General features: G+C 40.9%; 1 protein-coding gene across 1 annotated transcript in view; it reads right to left on the reverse strand.

Moving 5' to 3' along the window:
• Window positions 1-19,777, reverse strand: part of DNAH14 (dynein axonemal heavy chain 14) — a 216,070-nt gene continuing 196,293 nt past the window's right edge. Inside the window, 5 exon segments of the mRNA XM_088132171.1 lie at window positions 1-431; window positions 3,397-3,543; window positions 5,654-5,802; window positions 9,126-9,256; window positions 11,536-11,648. Coding sequence (XP_087988297.1) covers window positions 225-431; window positions 3,397-3,543; window positions 5,654-5,802; window positions 9,126-9,256; window positions 11,536-11,648 — 747 coding nt within the window. The 3' untranslated portion in view covers window positions 1-224.

A 19,777-nucleotide genomic window follows, 5' to 3' on the forward strand; every position in this document is an offset into this window, starting at 1 on the left:
TTGATCATTGTGTACTCTCATTTTAATTAACCTGTAATAATTGAATAAAGGGGAAAAAGACAAAAGAAAACAGAAAACCATGATATAAAACTGAGTTTGCACATACTGCATAGGAAACAAGTTTATTATAAAACATTAAACAATTAAAACTAGGTTGTGTCTGATACTAAACAGAAACAGTGAAGTATTCATTTCAAATAAGGGATGATAATATTTTATATTTCTTAATCATCCATTTGGCATAACAGTGCAACTCCTCTCAATATCCAGTGGCTGGGAGTTACCAGACTTGGCAGATTAACTACAGTTATAAAATTTGTAGATGCACCCGTAGACGACAGCATTCCTGATCTTTGAGATGTCTTGTATAATGGACATTCATATAAGAGCAGGCGTTCTTCTTCATAAGAGTGACTTGGGCAAAAGGTAATCTAATAAATAATTATATTAAGTTAATTAAAACATTAATAACTGCAATTTCTACAGGTTAAATAAGTTGTATGCCTAAGGACCAGTAAAGAACAACTTAGGAAGCAATTTACAGTGGTCATCTGGGACCAGCATGCCTTGTTATAATAAAACAAAGGAACAATTTAAGTATATATTGCTCATTGAGAGGTGGGGCTCAAAACATCAAGTCTTTGCAAGAGCTTTTTTCTGGAATGTCGTCAAGCATCTGTAAATTAGTTGATTCTCCATCACAAATATTACATTAAAAAAAAGCAGATGCAGTGCCAAGTAAATTCTTCCAAAACATAGAACAATAGTATGAAACATCACAGTTATGGCTGATACTATGCCCAATGCAGCATGGCATCAAATAGTCATTCACACCTTAGTCATCTCACAAATGGATCATTGTAATGTACTCTACATGGGGCTGTCCTTAAGACCACTCAGAAGCTACAGCTGGTCCAGAATGCCTATGTGACCCCACTCTTCCATGAGATGCAATGGTTATCTGTCAGCTTCTGGGTACAATTCAAAGTGCTGGTTATCATCTATAAAGCTCTTCATGGCATAGCGCCTGTCTCCAGCTGTTTCTTCCATCTGGTGAGAGCTGGCAGAGTAGGGATGTTTCAGGTCCCAATAATGAAGTAATGTAATCTAACAGGGCCCAGGAACTATGCCTTCTCTACCGCAGTGCCTGACCTCAGGAATGATGTCCCCAAGAGATCCAGAAGCTATTGAAGACCTGGATATTCTCCTAGACTGGGATAGGCTGCAGATGAGTTTCTTTGTTTATGTCTGCCTTCAGGCTGCTTATGATTTTTTTTTTCTTCTTTGGCATTGTTCTCACTGGAAGAGGCGCTTCTCTCCTGTGGGCCTGGAAAGCTCTAGATAGCTTTCCTTCTTAGTCAAAGCTGAATTTACTTTTTGGTGTCCCTGAATAAATCTTACACAAACCCAGTACTTTGGAAAAAAAACCCCTGCTTTTGTAAAATTGCTTCAGTAAATTAGGGATCAGGCTCTTCTTGTGCTGATGTTTCAAGCTGAGCCATTTTTACATAGCCATATTATGCTGACCATGCAAAAGAGGAAGAGAGCAACAGCTGAGGTAACCCCCAGTTCAAGTTAACTTGTATTTTATGTGCTTGGGGCTAGTTGAACAGAGATAACAGTGGAAAACTGAAGGCACAGCAGAGCTAATGTGTGATGGGAATATCCACATATTCATGATGAGAATATTAGTGAATGAAATATAGGAAATCTTCAAGAAAAAAGAAGTGGTCAGTGAAATGAAAGGCAGGAAGAAACCAAGAGCTAATCTGACAGAAGGCAACCTACATTCGTTTTATTGGTGCTGTCACAGCAGTCAAAGCCAAGATTATGAAAGGCCAAAAATGTAAGATATTAGAGTCATAAATTCCTTGAGTGATTCTTAATTAGAAAATGTTGGGATCATGACAGATAAATTGTAAAAGATTACACTACACCGATATTCCAGATATTGGTAATAGGCATTTACCCCAGGAATTGAAGATGCTTGACGAAGATGCTTGATACCAGAATATTTTACAATTTAGGAAAGAAGATAGGGTTATCTTTAAGTTATCTGCTCAAAAATAGCTGTCATAAAATATTTATTAAATATTAGATTAGAAAAAGCATAAAAGAAAAACTGATGCTGAGGCTACTTCAGCTTCTGAATCAGACATCTTGGTTGCTTCTGATTTCTGTGCAGTTACTTTATAGAAATGTCTTAGTGACTGGACTATGTGACCACTATGCTATCCTAAACTAATGTTGCAATTTTTTGATATCATTCTAGCCTACATGTAACATATATAAGATCTAGTGAAAGGCACAAAAATTATTTGCCTCAAAGAATGATGTAAAGATACTGTGTCTAAGACCCAAAAGTCAGGTCTCTCAGGGTGTTTGAAGGCATATTTCAAAGACTCCAAAAGTGTCAGGTAAACTATTTGGTAACTGTTGCCTGATTTTGAATATATAGCAGTAGTTTCCAAGTTTCTACCATCAAAAATGATGAAGACAATGGAAATAAGATTATAACAAGGCAGAGGATAGTCTAACACAAAATTGCTCTCTAGAACCTGTATTTTAGGGGTTTTTTTCAGAGCAACTGATTGCTTCAATATTGTGGAGATATATTTAAATAAAGATATATTTAAATAAATTAATAAGGTATTTTAAGATTATAAGACAAAAAAAAGGGAAGAAAAAAAGAAAAGAAAGGTAAAGGTGAGGACTTTGTAATAGCCATAAGCATTTGAAGAACCTGTACTCCAGGTTAGAAAAAAAGAATAAAATAGTAAGCACTATGGAAACCTGGAAGAACCTCTACCTTGCCTGCATATCCCATAATCACATAGTCACCTTTATCTTTCCATGCCAGAATTCAAATGTACATAATATATTTGTGTTGCTGAACAAAGATAACTGTGACATCCTTGGGTGCTGACAGAAATCACTTCTGTACAAAATGTCATTTTTAAATTAAAACAAAAGGGGCAAAATTCCAAAACAGCTGAAAGGAGCATAATTAGCGGTGGCATCATTTGAGCATCTATGGGTAAAGAAAACAGGATGGAGGAAAGAAATGGTAATGAAATATTTTAGAAGAGAAAGTAGCTGGCTGAATATTATTCCAAACAACAACATTCCAGGTTGGTTAATGTGCTGCTCGTTTGAAAATGATAATTTACATCCAAGTATATGCTACATTATAACAATGTAGTGACTTGTAACATTTACTTAAACCTAAATAATCAACATGGGAAAATGTCATACCAAGATAGTGAAACAATACCATAAAAATCTGAACTTCTCATGTCAGATTTTAAATGAAGATTATATATTCATTTAGAGAATTAGCATAATTTGCATTATTATCTACTCTGTACTCCTATAATGTGTTATATTAAAAATCACCTTTTGTGGTAAAAATTGGATGTCTGGTAATGGATAAAATCTTCTGTGAAGTTCAGTTTCATCCAAAGCCTGTGTACTGGGATTCCAGCATGCTCCATCTATGTATAAGCCATACACTTTAATTCCAGGTCCACACCAAGAACTTTCCTAAAAAGATAGATGGTATTTCCACTCAGTATTGTTGTGGATTGCTCCATACATGAGTGGAAGATTTAACAGGAAAATTAAAAACTGGTCTTCTGTCAGAGAGCTAAAAGTGAAGATGGCTGATATAAGTGTCCCCCATCATTTAAGCTCATTATACTGGACCTACAAATCAGAGGCACCTGTAGTTGATGATAGAGGGTGCAAAAAAGTGAAAATGGTGGTCACAGATGCTATATTAACATTTTGCATCCCCCTCCCCCCCGCCACTGCATGGATACCTTTGGTACAGATTTTTTGTTTCTTATTGAATAGCTGAAGACCGCTTGCCCAAGGGTGTTAAAGGTGCTGTATTAGCACAGGCCATACATTGGATTCTGGAAATACGAGGGCAAGCCTGACTAATAGGTCAAAGGTGATGTCAGAAAAATCAGGATAGACACTTTCCCCTTCCTCTGAAGGAAGGGCACAGACATATTAACTCTAGGTGCTTTTTGTGCTTCCACAGAAGTGGAAGATACTCATTGCTTGAGGACTGTCCCTCCCTTTCGTGTAGAAAAATACTTGCAGTTTTGTTTGCTTATTTATTCACTCACTCACTCACTTTATATGGCTGCTATAATTCATCAAAATGACTCTGGGCAGCTAAAATAAAAATAATTAACAATAAAAGAAATAAAACAAAATATATGTTCTGCCCATCAAACACATTGCACAACCTCCTGAGTTGGGCAGTCTAACATCTCTGATCCAAACCCCCAAAGGAAAAAAACAGGTTTTTAGTAAGCTAGCAGAATTGGGGCCAATCAAATCTTGGATGTGGCGGGGGGGGGGGGACACACACTTCCTAGGTCAGGACAGATGACATTGATGCAAAGAGGGGACCTGCAGCATGGCCAGCCTGGAAAAACATAAATCTATTGAGGATTTACTCAATGCAGCTGTTGCATGCCACCCTGCATTGTGTGTTAAGTAGGTGGTCATATAAATTTCAGTAATAAATAAATAAGTACATAAAGTCCATATAGCCCATGTAAGAAGCTTCATACTTTAAGAGACTTGCTTTGCTAGAACAATTCACCTGTTTGCCAGGACAGAACCAGCTGGGGAAGGTTTTCTCTCTGCTCCACTCTCAATACTTAATTTTATCCTTTGCTTACTTCTTTGCTAATTTTTGCTACTGGCTCTTCAAAAATACTAGATATTGTTTGAAACTGACTCCCTAGAAATTAAGAAGCAAAGCCTTGCTTCATAATGTAAGAATTAGCTACTTCCTTCCCAGCTTCAAAAGAAGACTAAATATTCTCTATGCAAGAGAACAGTCAATAAACCACTTCGCTTCATAAGAAGATGATTCACTTTAGAGAAGGGGCATGCTAAATTCATTTCCTATCTGAATTTACCTACCTCTCATTTTTCCCTTGCAATATATCTTCAGCTGATTTCTTCCCACATAGTTACACAAATATATTCCTGATGTTTTTCAATTGTAGCATTTATATACACTTTTGATATGTAGCTGAAATACAGGCATACATGCAACTACCATACATGATAGTTGTATGTACTGTATATCTGAATTTCAGCTACCTATGAAAAGACATTCCATATCTTCAAGCAGCTAAACCAGAACAAAGGTCATGAACAGGCAAAATTGGGAAGTGTGGACTTTGCTCTTTCAAAATGTGAACCTCCTTCACGGGCAAAGGAAAAGCATGAGTTTAGTCATCTGTCAAAAGCTGGTTCCCAAGTAGAGGAGGAGGAAATTTAAATGTTAATCCCCGCATCTCCAGACAAAGCGAGAATATCTGTTTAGCCATCTGATAAACCTCTGTCATCCTGCAAAGGGGGAATGAGTTATGACATATGGATAAAATCATCCAGATGGCCCTACTTTCCAAGACTTTTAACAAACCATCTGGGATGCCTGGACAAGAGTACAAAATCATGATAATCCCAGTCAAACCACAACCTATGGTAAGCTTATGGAAGACCATATATCCCAGTGTAGAGAATAGAAAATGTAAGAGGAAGATGAAGCTAAGGGGAAAAAAAAACCCCCAAACCCCCAAAGTCCTAATAAAGCTGAAGCTGGTTTTAGTCCCATTCTTACCATAAAAGCTTTGTTTAATACGCTTTCCTTTCTACTGCAGCTTAAATCTTTATCTTGAATTAATGGAAGCACTTCATGGGTAAAAGTAAGCGAATCCACTGGTATTTTATTCAGCCGAGCATAATTCTGACACACAGCAATAAGAAATCCTACAAGAAAAAAATATACACATTATAGCCGCTAGCATATGATAGCACATTGGAGGCCACATGTTATATCTGGTTTTGGTCTCAGAACAGTTGCAACATCATCTAAAAGTTGGGGACATGTCCTCTTGTCATAGCTGGATCAATTCCTAATTATTTTGGAGTTGGCTGGTGCCACAGACCTCCACAGGGAGGATGGACCTATGTGATCCATCTGCCCCAGGCGTCTAAAGGAATTGCTCAGCTTCCAGAGGGTGCTTGGGAAGTTTCTGGAGTTGATGGTGACAATTGAGCTGAGTAATTAGCTGCCTGCTATAATAGGGAGGTGGTAACACCCTTGGATTAAATTGTACCTGAATGGCCTCTCCTGGCTTGTCAGTAGGGCTCCTTCATTTACCAATGAACTCTAGGAATGAAATAAATCAAGAGATGCCTACAGCACTGCTGGCATAAAATGAAGAGTGAATCAATCTGAGCATGGGTAAAAGCCCATATCTGGACCCACACTGTGGCCATCAGAGTGGTGATATATCAGTCTCAGTATTTCTTGCATTCATGGATCACCATCTAGCAGCCCTCTTTAAGGTGATCCAGACCATATTCAGGGAAGATGGGCAGAATGAACATTTGCAGGGCAATTATGAAAAATCTTCTAAGCATCCAGAGGATAAAATCCTTCAAATCTGCAGAGAGATTAATACTAGCTGACAAATCTAGAGAGGATGAATGAAACTTTGCCTTGCAAGGTTATCTGGGATGAGGGTTTTTTTTCCCCTTTGAGTCCTGAGGAAGTAGAATTCTCTGCAGCATACACCATTTGTACTCTGTAGACTGGACATAGAACCTCCAAGGAAGTTATGGTGGGGGTTGGGCCATGACGGTTGTAGGTGCATTCTTGAGGGAGTGGATGTTGCCACTTTCCTTGAAGGAGATGGTAATGCACTCCCTCCTCAAGAATTCATAATAACCTGGTTATGCTGGACATTTATCAACTTGCCTTCAACCTGCCCTTTTGGGGAAGACCGTCCTGCACACTGCACCAATTCTGGTACTGATGGATCCAGGAGGAGATGTAAATGAAAATTTAACCAAGGAACAATGGGAGACGAATGTGTTTAAGAACCAGCTCTAGGATGCTATGAAGTTGAATATATCCTCTATGGCTGATATTTGCTGGTAAGCATTGCACTCTGTGGCTCTGTTTATTAGGGATACCCAATTCAAGAGACTCAATAACAAAGCATGTAAGGGAAGGATCGCTTGGCCATACTATACATCCAAGGCAGCACCTGTAAACTGCCAGTTTTGAATTAGGATAAGCAATGAATTTTTGAAGGTTACAGAAAGACTGAGCCAGAAGATATAATATACTATGGTGTATATGCACTAAAAGCTGCTGCTTGTGATAATGTGAGCAGTAGGTATAGTAAGAACCAGATGAATGATGACAGCCCATATCTGGAGTATCTCAACATGAAGATGGGGAGAAATATGAGGGATTAGAATTGTGCAACAGACCCCTTGGATGTTAGCAGCATGCACTGACTACAGATCTCTTCCATTTTTTACCCTCAGATATACCTTTATTGATGGCTTCTTCACTAGATAGGTACAAAAAACATAGGAAATTTCAATTTTGGAACAGATGTTCTTGTACTAGTTATGGTCTTATAAGGATCTCAAAAGCGTGGCCTTTTAAGGTAGTTTAAGCAGATATCAAGCAATTGTGCTCTGTACAAGTTTTAGACCATTTCTCATCTCTTTTGTTCTGATGTTCTGATGTATGGTGTTTAGATTCTTTCTCTGTATATATAGATGGGTTGTGTGCGATTTATGTGAGTTATGTTGTGATAGTGAGAATACAGTACTGTCAATTTTGAGATCAAAGAAATGAATGGTAGCGTCTTTTCTTCAATGCACTTTTGGAACTACTTCCCATAAGCACTGAAACCAGAAGTTCTTGCTTTCACAACACAGAAACGCTAGATGTTTTGTTCCAATTGACTTTTTTTAGAAAAGCCTCCAGCAATGAGAGTAAGAGCTCATTAGAAACAGTGATTATTCATCCAACAAGGTAATTTATGAAAAAAAAAATGCTTTTAAGGCCCTAAGCATGCATCCAACAAGGTATGTTGTTGGTCTGAAGCCTACCAACAATTTGAAATGTTGATGATAGTTGATAACAAAGAAATTAAGAAAATAACAAAACGCAACTCAAAATCACACAAGAATCCTTCAAAGAGAACCTACTTGATTCACAGAGACCATAATGCAGGACAGGAATTGTAGGATAAGAAAGGGGTAAACCCCAATTTTCAAGTGCAGTTTACTTGTTACCACTTTTAAGAATTTAATTAAATTCACTCTTTAATTATGTGCAGATCATTTTATTATTTGCAAAGACTGAATGAGTTCGTTATCTGATATCATTTCTTATTAAGTTAGTCATCAATTTATTAGCACAATGAATCACAAAATGATATGACTTCTCTCATCTTTAATGACAGCCTTCCCCACCTCAGAACAAAGCTGCAGGAACTACGTGGAAAAGCAAACTTGAAGTGGCAGTGAGGGAGAGTAAAAAAAACATGGAAAAAGGAAGCAGTAATATCAACATTATCTGGATATCAGGTTGGGAGAGTGTCAGAGGCAAACCCTAGCCCTACATTGACCAGTTTAGTTGGGACATTCCATATATCTGTCATAGGACATAATCTATGGACTTCTAAGCACACTTAGTACACTTGAAAACAATGTATTTAAACTGGCAAATCTTCTGTGAATTCTCTAGACATTCTTTAGTATTTAATGAAATACAGGTAGTCTTCAGTTAACAATCGTAATTGGGACTGACAACTCCGTTGTTAAGTGAAAAAAGCAAAAAGCAAAAAATCATGTGACTGTGTTATGATGGCAGTTCCAGCAGTTCTGGTTGCAGTTGTTAAGCGTGACATCATGTGATCATGACTTGCGACTTCCTGACAGCTTCCCCATTGACTTTGTTGGAAGCCACCAATGAAGGTTGCAAATAGTGATCACATGACTCTGGAATGCTGCAACCATCATAACTGCACACCCGTTGCCAAGCACCCAAATCGCAATCACATGACTGCGGGGGTGCTACAACAGTTGCAACTTCAAGGACTGGTCATAAGTCTCCTTGTTCAGTACCGTAGTAAGTTTGAACAGTCACTGAATGAGTGGTCGTTAAGCAAGGGCTACCTGTAATAGAAAAGGTACAGCACTATGAACTATTTCAAGCATGTGAAGCACAAAGTAAGGAAAATTAAAATAGATAATGGATAAATGTCTATGAAATTATATACCATGTGGAAAAAAGAAACCTGGAAGCCAAAAGAAACTAGGATGTCCCTGATAACTGTCATGAAAGTCAGGATTTTCACCAATCTGAAATGGTATTTTGCTTTGCCTCTGAAGTATCATTAAATCATTAAACCTGTTGAAAAACATGAATAACTTTAAAAATATTACATTTTTCAGAAGCTAACTGAAATAAGTGTACTACTGTATGTTTCTAAGTAGCTAACTCAAATAATCCATTATTTTGATACAATTCAACAGTATAATTTCTTCTAGCAATTTTTGGCTCTCTAGGGAGACAGTGGAGTTCCCAATCTTACAGAAAGTGACCCTCTCATTTAACTAGGAGGCAACATCAATATGCTAACTAATTCCTATATTACAAAGAGGCTCATAATCTCAAAACCTGGATTGGAAGGATCTTTGATTTCACAGAGAAGATTGCAGGTTGCACATCCTTCCTCTCATTGTGATGGATGAAGGGATGAGGCTGGGGTGTGTGTATGAGAGAGAGAGAGAGAAAGAGAGAAAGAGAATGAATCCCAGGTATGGAGAAGGTAAAGATCCAAGTGACAACCTGCCTATCCATTGAAATCCTCAATACAATCTTCCCAATCCATGCTCCTATTATATGTGTGTATACATTTATTTAGTTCTACTAAATAAATGGAAACCAATTATAAAATTAAATGCAAAATTAATATAATCAATTTAAAAGCATATACAGTAAATTATGTCTACCCATGGATTTTAACATCCAGTATGCTGAGCTGGTCACTAGAGAAAAAGGAATGTTTAAAATGGCAGAACTTGCAACCATCCTATTCCTAGAATATTCTAACACACATGAACAGAAAATTCATTCTGCAAACGCCAATCTTTATTTATTTCACTGTCAGCTTTCTGATGTCATCAACACAGAGCTTCCAACTCTAACTGAAACCATTCCTGGAGACTTTCTCCCCAATAAATGTGTGCATGGGCCATATATATTATGGATATGTGTATATATACTGGCCAGAATCACATTCTAATAAAAGGTAGGTTCAGAAAAAAATCAAATTAATAACTACTGATTAAAATTAATTATCTGTAGAACAGGCCATTCCATGTGTGCAATTCATTGTTCCCTCATTCTATATATATACACACAAACCATCTTCTCTTACACAAAAGCATATAAACTCCCTTTCCCTTCTTCCAGCAAAAAAAGAAAAAGAGTAGGAAAAACTAGGTTGGTGATGGTGCGCCGCACTGAGAAGGGAAGCAGAGAGGGAAAAGAGCAATGATGAGGTCAGGGAATGAAGTGACTGGAAAGGAAAGGAAGTTACTACACATTTTGCTGTTTTTGAAAGATAGCTTCCACTTGAAAGGTATGATGCTCTTCCAGTATGAGGAAAACAAAGGATAACCTTCTCCATTATTGAAAATCAGGCAAGATATTTTCTCAAGGGGAGGAGGGATATACGTGAATGTACGCAAAAAACCTTTGGTGGGTTCTATGGCCTTCTTTTAGTATTTTCACCCCTCCCCAAAACCTGTAAAGTTGCTGACTTTGCCTGAGGGCAAGGATCATAGAAGTAGTCAATAAATACTACCTTATGCTGATTTTAACCTAAATAGGAAAGTCCAAAAGACAGGGTACATTATACTGTCACCTGTCTCATTTGTTGCCATGTTGGCTGGTAACTTTACACAGTGGTAAAGCGTGGATAGAAAGGATATATAAAATAAGAAGAATCATATTTGTGGAAAGAATTCTGCAGACTGCTACTTGCATGAAAGAAAAAAAAAATCTTTATTTAGGATGTGAATGTGTTCAAGTAGATGTCTGGGATGCTTTAATTTGGTTTCCTGCACTGAGTGGGGTTTGGGCTTGAATGGTCTAAATGGCCCCCTCACAATTCTGATTCTGTGCAATTGTTTTTTAGTTAAACTCTTTCCCAAATGGTCAGCATTTGTCCATACAGTCATCAAGGGTTAAACCTGACTCCATGGCACCTAAGAAGCTAATGCTCCTGCGTGTGTGTAAATAAGCACACTTTGCAGATAGGGAAAGGACAATAGCCCCCAATGTTAGAAGGGGAGTAACTGCAATGAGGCAGTAGAGGAGGAGGAGATGTTTCTGTTTCACTTGGAGTAAGGATTCGAGTTTATGGAAAATGAGATTCTGCATCCATGGACTCCCTGAATTTTCTTGGCCCCTCATTGTCACTGTGGAGAAGCTGAAATTTCTCCTTTTCAATAGCCAGTAGATTCTTCTCCCTTTCAGCAATTCTTTGTGTCTATTTGTGTAAGACCATCCCACCCACTTCAAGGTAATAGTTTTGGGGAGAAAAAAATATCTGCATTTTAAGTAAACATAATGCATTGGCACTGATACCCAAAGCTGAGTTTATATGTTGTTTATATTACCTTGATTGCATAAAGGTGATAATTCGATCAGCCCACACAGCAAAGAAATTCACTTGTATAATGAGATCATCAATCCAGGATCCTAAAGATTTATTTGTCTTAAAAGAATGTTTCTGTTATGTAATGAAAGATAAAGTGTAATTACATTTTTAAAAAATACATTAAAATGCAAACATGAAATAGACCAGTAATAGTAAATTGTTCTACTTCAATAAAAAAAAAAGCTTTTAACTGGAATCAGATGACATTGTTAATTTATGGATGATACTCCTGTTAAACTGAGCACAGGAAAACTCTATGGGTTAGAAAAAAATTAGGAAAATGAATTTATTTCATTTGTTTTATTAAATTCATATGGCCGCCCATCTCACCATGTGACTCTTGGCAGCTAACAGCAGTTTAAAAACACAACCAGCAACAGAAATAAAATATACAAATGGCAGCCAAGTTAAAACAACCAACTGAACTGCAATTAAAATAACCATCTCATGAGCTCTAACTGACAATCTGACTGCCAAGGCTGGGAAATTAGCCATGTTTTCAGGGGCTTATGAAAAGCCAACAGGATCAGAGCCAATCTGATCTCCAGGGAAATGATGTTCCACAGGGCAGGCAAAACAACAGAAAAGGCTGTCTTCCTGGGCCCCACCAGACTATATTCCTTAATTGATGGATACTGTATTTTGAACCAGCTGCAGCTTCCAAATGCTTTTCAAGATCAGACCCATGTAGAGCCCATTACAATAGTCTACTTGGAAGGTGAATAAGGCATGTGTGATTGTGAACAGAGCCTCTTGGTCTAGGAAAGGACACAATTGTTCCATAACAAGAAGCTGTGCAAAAGCCCTCATAGCCATTGCTGCCACCTGTTCCTCAAACAGGAGCCACAAGTACAGGAGGACCCCCACATTGCGCACCAGTTCTCTTTGGGGTAATGTCAGCCCATCCAGAACAAGAGATGAAAAGTCTAGAGCCCTAAAACCCAGAGCCACTCAATCTTGCTAGGGGTTGAGCTGAGACCTGTTCTTCCTCATCCAAACCCCCACAGCCTCCAGACACCAAGACAGAACCTCCACAGGATCACTTGGTCAGCCCAGGGCGAATATGTAAACCTGGGTTTCATTAGCATACTGAAAATACCTCATCCTATGCCACTGGATGTCCTGACCCAGCAGCTTCACATAGATGTTTAACAGGGGTGGGAAAGGTTTTGAGCCCTGAGGCACCCTGCAAAGCAGGAGTTGTGGGCTAGACCTCTCCTTCCCATCAACATCACCTGGAACCAGGAAGGAAGTGAACCAGTGCAACATAATGCTGCCCACTCCCAATCCTCAAAGCCAGCCCAGAAGGATACCATGATCAATGGCATCAAAAGCCACTGATAGATCAAGGAGAGGAAAAAGAATGCTCCACTCCTGCAAGTGAAATCAATGCTGTTTCAGTCCTGTCCCCAGGTCTGAAATCCAACTGAAAATGTTCTAGATAATCTGCTTCCTCCAGAATTATCTGAAGCTGCCATGTGACCACCTTCTCAACAACCTTCTCTAAAAATGGAAGGTTGGAAACTGGACAAAAATTGTCCAGTACTGTTGCGTCTAGTGATGACTTCTTGAAGAGGGGCACACTATCCCCTCTCTCAAGGAAGAATTCACCGCTGTTAGAACCCAACTGCATGTCACCTCCCAGAAAGCCTTCATCAGCCAGGAGGGACATGGATCTATTATTTATTTATTTATTTATTTATTTAGTCCCTGCCCATCTTCCCCCAATGGGGGACTCTGGGCAGCTCACAATTCATTAAAAACAATAAATAAATATACAATGAAAAGCCTATATACACAGTTATAAAAGATGAAGGAAAAAGTCCAGGAGGCTGATGGTTCAGGGCAGCAATGCCAGGCCTCTAAGGGGCTAGCCAACCCCACACTTGATGACTTCCCTCCCCACCCGAGGCCAGATGGCAGAGCCAGGTCTTCAGATCCCTCCAAAAGGCCAGGAGTGAGGGAGCCAATCTCACCTCCAGGGGCAAGATATTCCAAAGGGTGGGGGCTACAGCAGAGAAGGCCTGCCTTCTGGACCCTGCTAATCAGAGTTCTTTTGCCGAGGGGGTCCAGAGGATGCCTCTCTGTGTGATTGGGTGGGATGGGTTGAAGTCGTGGGGAAGAGACGGTCCCTCAAGTAACCTGGTCCCATGCCATGTAGGGCTTTAAAGGCAATAATCGACACCTTGAATTGGACCCAGAAGCAAGCCGGTACCCAATGCAGCTCAAGGAGCAACAGTGTTATGTGGGTCCTTCTTTGGGCCGCAAAAATAGCTCGTGTGGCTGCATTCTGGACCAGCTAAAGCTTCCGGATACTCTTCAAGGGTAGCCCCATGTAGAGCACATTGCAGTAGTCTCTCTGGGAGATAACAAGGGCATGAGTGACCAATTGAAGGGCATTCTGATCCAGGAAAGGGCGTAACTGGTGCACAACCCGAAGTTGTGCAAAGGCCCTCCTGGCCATGGCTGCCACCTGCTCTTTGAGCAGGAGCCATGAATCCAGGAGGACCTCCAGATAATGCACTGGGTCTGTCTGGGGCAGTGCTACCCCATCCAGCACCAAAGATGACAAAGTCCCAGATACAGAGGAACCATCAACCCACAGCCACTCTGTCTTACCAGGGTTCAACTGAAGCTCGTTGTTCCCCGTCCAGATCCCTACAACCTCCAGGCACCGTGAGAGGGTGGTCAAGGCATCACTTACTGTGGCCAAGGTAACAGACCGGCCACTTCATTAGAAATAACAAGTTCAAACTCCTTCCAGATAACTAAAGCTAGACTGGGCCTCAGTCACCTCCATGGGACCTGCCTCAAGGCTTGAGTCCAACTTGGAGTGACTCCAAGCAACTTTATTCAACAGATGCCTAGCATATTCCTCACAATGACCCTGCAAGTGAACCTCTGGAGCAGCCCTCCCCAGAAGGTCCATGTTACCTTGAACAAGGCTGCTGCATGGCTATCCACAGACATAAAGCAGGCCTTAACAATGTTCGTAACTTGTGCTTGGTTGGGTCTACTCCATGGTGTTCTCCAGTGGTGCTCTAGGTGACTCTTTTCCTGTTTCAGCTCCTTCAGCTCATCTATAAACAAAGGGGAGCTCTGGGAACCCCAAAAAGAGAGAGGCTGCAAAGGCTCCTGCTGAGCCTTCATTCCAGGCAGTAACCAAAACTTCAATCAGGCTATGCACCAAACCTTCAGGAACAACCCCAAGCTCCCTCTGAAACCCAGTGGAGTTCATTAGTCACCTGGGGCAGACCAATCAAATAGGTTCAGTCTCCCTGTGGTGGGGAGCAGCCCCAGAGAATTCTAGGACAACCAGAGAATGATCTGACTATGACAAGGGAGTGATGGTAGTCTCTCACAACTCAGCCTAAATAAGAGATATTCCACTTTGATTGATGACCTGTGGCAGAGTTGGGATGGTGGTGGTACATCCATCCTTGTGTTCTTTGATTTCTTGGTGACTTTCACTACCATTGACCATGGTATCCTCCTGAGCTGGCTCTATGGGTTGGGGATTGGGGGCACCATCTTACGGTGGCTCTCTTCCTTTCTTCAAGACCAGTTCCAGTTGGAGTTGGTTGGCGGGGAGAGATTGTCCCCTAGGCCTCTCACATGTGGGGTGCTGCAGGATGTCAGAATTCTTGGAAATATTTAATCACGCTAATTGCTGGCTTTTTGCTTGCTTTGGTTCTGCCATTAAAAAGACATGGGGAGTTAGGTTTTGGATTTTGCATCTGCGGATTGAGATGGACCCGGCCAAGGTGAGGGACATCATTGGCTGGGCGGTGCCCAAGACGCAGTGGCAGCTTCAAAGTTTCCTAGGCTTCGCTAATTTTTACCAGCAGTTCATTCCAAACTCCGTACAGGTGGCACTCCCGCTCACAGACTTATTAAAAACTAAGGGCAAGGATAAAGCAAAAGCCTCAAAACCTGGGGCTCCGCTAGCCTGGTTGAGGCATTAAAGCACTTGTTCACGGCCAACACCCCGACCTGGATAAGCCATTTGTCATTCAGCCAGATGCTTCCGATATGGCAGTGGGGGCTGTCCTGTTGCAGAAAGTGGAATCAGGGGAGCTATATCCGTGTGCCTACATTTCGCGGAAGTTCTCAGAGATGGAGAGGCGCTAGCTGGTGTGGGAGAAAGAGGTGTTTGCAGTATGCTGGGCATTAGTTTGCTGGAGGCACCTGTTGGAGGGATTGCCCCACCCATTCGAAATCTGGGCTGATCACAAAAACGTAGAAGACTTGACTGCCCCAAGGAAATTGTCCCCAAAGCAAATGAGGTGGGCTCAGTATTTCCACCAGTTTAACTTCTCCCTAAAGTACATTCCTGGGGAAAGAACTTTCTGGAAGATGCTCTGTCCAGATTGCCCCAACACAACAGCAAATGGGAGGAAGTGATCATGCCTGTCATTCCATGCATCCAACTGGGCTTGAGGGTCGTTACCAGAGTGCAGAGTAGGAAGGCTGGAGAACTACCAGAGGGGGAATTGTTGGGGAAACTGAACAGCCAAATATCAGAGGATGACTGGTTTAAAAAGAATAAAAGCTTTTTGGTGAATAAGCAAGGGGCATGGTGGTGGCAAGACAAACTGCACATACCTGCTGAAGCACGTCAGTGGGTCCTACAAAGAGGCCATGACAGCAAAACAGCTAGGCATTTTGGATTTGTGAAAACTCTGCATTTACTGAGGCACCAGTTTTGGTGGCCAACAATGAGGAAAGATGTGGGGGACTATGTTGCTACCTGCCCCATGTGTGCCATGGCAAAAAAGAGGGAAGGAAAGCCGATGGAGCTTCTGCAGCCGGTGGCAACCCCAGACAGACCTTGGAAGCAAATTGCCATGGACTTTATTGTGGACTTGCCTGAAAGTAACAAAAAGACAGTTATCTTGGTAGTCACCGACCTATTCTCCAAGCAGGCTCATTTTGTGGCCTGCCCCTCCATTCCATCAGCCACTAAACTGGCTAAGTTGTTTATACAGCATGTCTACTGAGCTCATGGGGCCCCAGAAAGAGTGATCAGCGATCGCGGGGTCCAGTTCACTGCAAAGTTTTGGAGAGCATTCCTAAAGCTGATTGGTGCATCCCAGGCACTGAGTTCGAGTCACCACCCCCAGACAGACGGGACTTTGGAACGATTGAACTCTGTGTTAGAACAGTATTTGAGAAGTTTATCAACTACTAACAAGACAATTGGGCTGATCTCTTGCCCTTTGCAGAGGTCGCTCACAGTAACGCAATGCATCAAAGTACTGGGCTTACTCCTTTTAAAATAGCTACGGGGCAAGACTTTGTGCCAATCCCAGAGCTACCTCAGGAGACCATTCAGGTCAGTTCAGCTGATGAGTGGATCCAACAAATGACTCAAGTGTGGCCTAATATTACTGCAGCACTGGAGGAGGCGAGAGCAAAGTACAAGAAATTTGCAGACTGCAAAAGAACTCTGGAAAAGGACTGGAAAGTTGGTGACAAAGTCCTTTTGTCTACCAGGCATTTAAAATCCTTACAACCTTCGAAAAAACTAGGGCCAAAATTTTTTGGGCCATTTGTGATCGAAAAGGTGATCAACCCTGTTTCTGTCTAGTTGCAGATGCCTCCCACGTTCAAAAGGACTCATCCCATTTTCCACTGCGATTTGCTAAAACCCTGCAAAGAATCTTCTCAATGGCACCCCACACAACTGACACCCAAACCCATTATGGTTGAGGAAGAGCAACATTTCGAAGTGAAAGAAATTTTGAACAGTTGGAAACATGGGGGGGGGGGTTGCAGTTCTTAGTTCAATGGAAGCATTTTCCTAGATCTCTAGCGGAGTGGGTGAACAAGAAACATGTGAAGGCTCCAGACTTAATCAAAAAGTTTTACCATGCTTACCCAAACAAGCCTAAGTAACATTGGATTATAACTTTGTATCTATATGGTTTTCTCTTTTTCTTTTTCAGACTGAAGATTACACCGCATCTGAATGAATCTTTTTTCTGAAGGGGCAGCATGTCAGAATCCTCGCAAATATTTAATCACGCGAATTGCTGGCTTTTTGCTTGCTTTGGTTCTGCCATTAAAAAGACATGGGGCGGGGGGGGCTGGAAGGTTATGGAAAGATGGATGGAGGAACTGACCGTCAGAGGCAGATGGGCTCTTATCAGAGACGGTGGAATGCTCAAGGTTGTACCAACGGGAGAATGTGAGAAGAATGGGGAGTTAGGGGGGTGAAGGGGAGGAGAAGGGGGGAAAAAAAGGTAAAAGCAATTTTTGGTGCATGTGGGCTCAGTCTTAGCAATGCTTTGGAACTGTACACTTATTTTTAATAAATGAACTTTCTTCTGAACCATGACTGGTTGCAAGGAGAGTTACTGGAATTGGGAGATGTGAGTGTCAGGTTGTTACAAGGATTCTATTCTCTCTCCCCTCCTTTTCAACTTCTACATGAAACTGCTGGGTGAGGCCATCTAGCCAGTTTTGGGTTTGGTATCATCAGTATACTGATGATACCCATTTATATCTTTTGACTCTGGGCCAGCCAAGTGAGGCTGTCAAGGTTCTGTCCCAGTGCCTGGAGGCTGTGTGGGTTTGGATGGGGAGGAACCATCTCCGACTCAATCCTACAAGATCAGGTGGTTGTGGGTGTTTGGACTGCTCAGATCTGGAGATATTCCAACTTTGACTTGGATGGAATTGCACTTCCCCTTTCAAGGATGGTGCGCAATTTGAGGGTCTTCCTGAACTCACAGTTCCTGCTCAATGAACAGGTGATAGCTGTGGCTAGGGAGGCTTTTGCCCAGCTTCATCTAGTGCACCAATTGTGCCCTTTCCTAGTTCAGGGGGCTCTTCAGACAGTCACTCATGCCCTGGTCACCTCATGGCTTGACTACTGCAATGTGCTCTACATGGGGCTGCTCTTGAAGACCACCTGGAAGCTTCAGCTGGTCCACAATGCAGTGGTGCAGGCAGTGATGGGCATGCCTGAGTATGCCCACATAATACCTCTGCTTTGCAAGCTGCACTGGTTGCCAGTTTGCTTCTGGGTGCAATTCAAGGTGCTGGTTGCTACCTATAAAGCCCTACATCGCATAGGACCTGGTCACTTGAGGTACTGCCTGTCTCCCATAGTATCTGCGTGACTGGTTTGATCTTGCAGGGTTGGTGTGCTCTGGGTTCCATTAATTAAACAATGGAACCTATTTGGACCCTGGTAGTGCATCTTCTCTATAGCAGCTCCTGCCCTCTGGAATGAGACTCCCCCCTGAAATTCGAACGGCTTCCACCCTAGTGGTATTTTGAAGGGCCTTAAAGACTTGCCTCTTCACCCAGGCCTTTGGAGGGGACAATAGATGCTCCTTTCTTCCTTTCTGTTCCCCTCTGGGTTTGTTTGTTTATTTGCCATAATTGTTATTTTGTCTTGTGCTGTTTTTGTGTTTTTTTATATTGTTCATTGTCTTTAAATGTTTTAACAATTGTAAACCGCCCAGAGTCACTGGGAGTTGGGCAGCATCTACATTTAATAAATTATTTTATCCTTTGCTGAGCTGTATCTAAAAGTTGAATTTTTAAGGAAACTTAACATCTTCTGTGAATAACGCAAAACTAGTAGGTGACCGGATGATCATATTTGTGTTGTTTTTTAGCAGCAAAACAAAAGCCACTTGCTGTTATTTTCTTCCAGGATGTTTTTTATCAATTTAGCAATCTAGCTCATGGTCTTGAGTTTTCCTAGTGGTCTCTCATCCATGTTCCAACTAGATCTAATTCTGCTTATGCATTTTGAGATAAGAGTCAGTTAGACACTCCCCATCTTCCCCAAAAGCGTACAAATTTCCTACATTAAATACATTAGAATTCAGATATCTACATGAATATTTCAACATATACATTATTCTTTTGATCTGCAATAATATATCCATAGTAATTATATATAATTTACTAGATCTCATGTATATTTTTGGAGGCGTTTTCTTAAAATTCTTGTTATCTACTGTTATAGAAAACATATTCTACAGAATCTATTTCACATAAACAGAAAGTAAGAAGTCTAGCCAAAAACAATGAAATATATACAGTAATTTGAAGTATAAATTCAAATCCATTCACTCCAAAAAAACAGATAAACATAAAAATATTTTGTATTTGTAATTTTGTAATTCCTTTTTTGTATTTCTATGCTTCATCGTGCTTGCTATCTTTTACCTTTATCCTTT

Source organism: Python bivittatus, unplaced genomic scaffold, assembly GCF_059951505.1.
Source record: "Python bivittatus isolate LINGU-HERP-01145 unplaced genomic scaffold, Pbiv_v1 ctg000020_np1212, whole genome shotgun sequence".
Lineage (NCBI taxonomy): Eukaryota > Metazoa > Chordata > Lepidosauria > Squamata > Pythonidae > Python > Python bivittatus.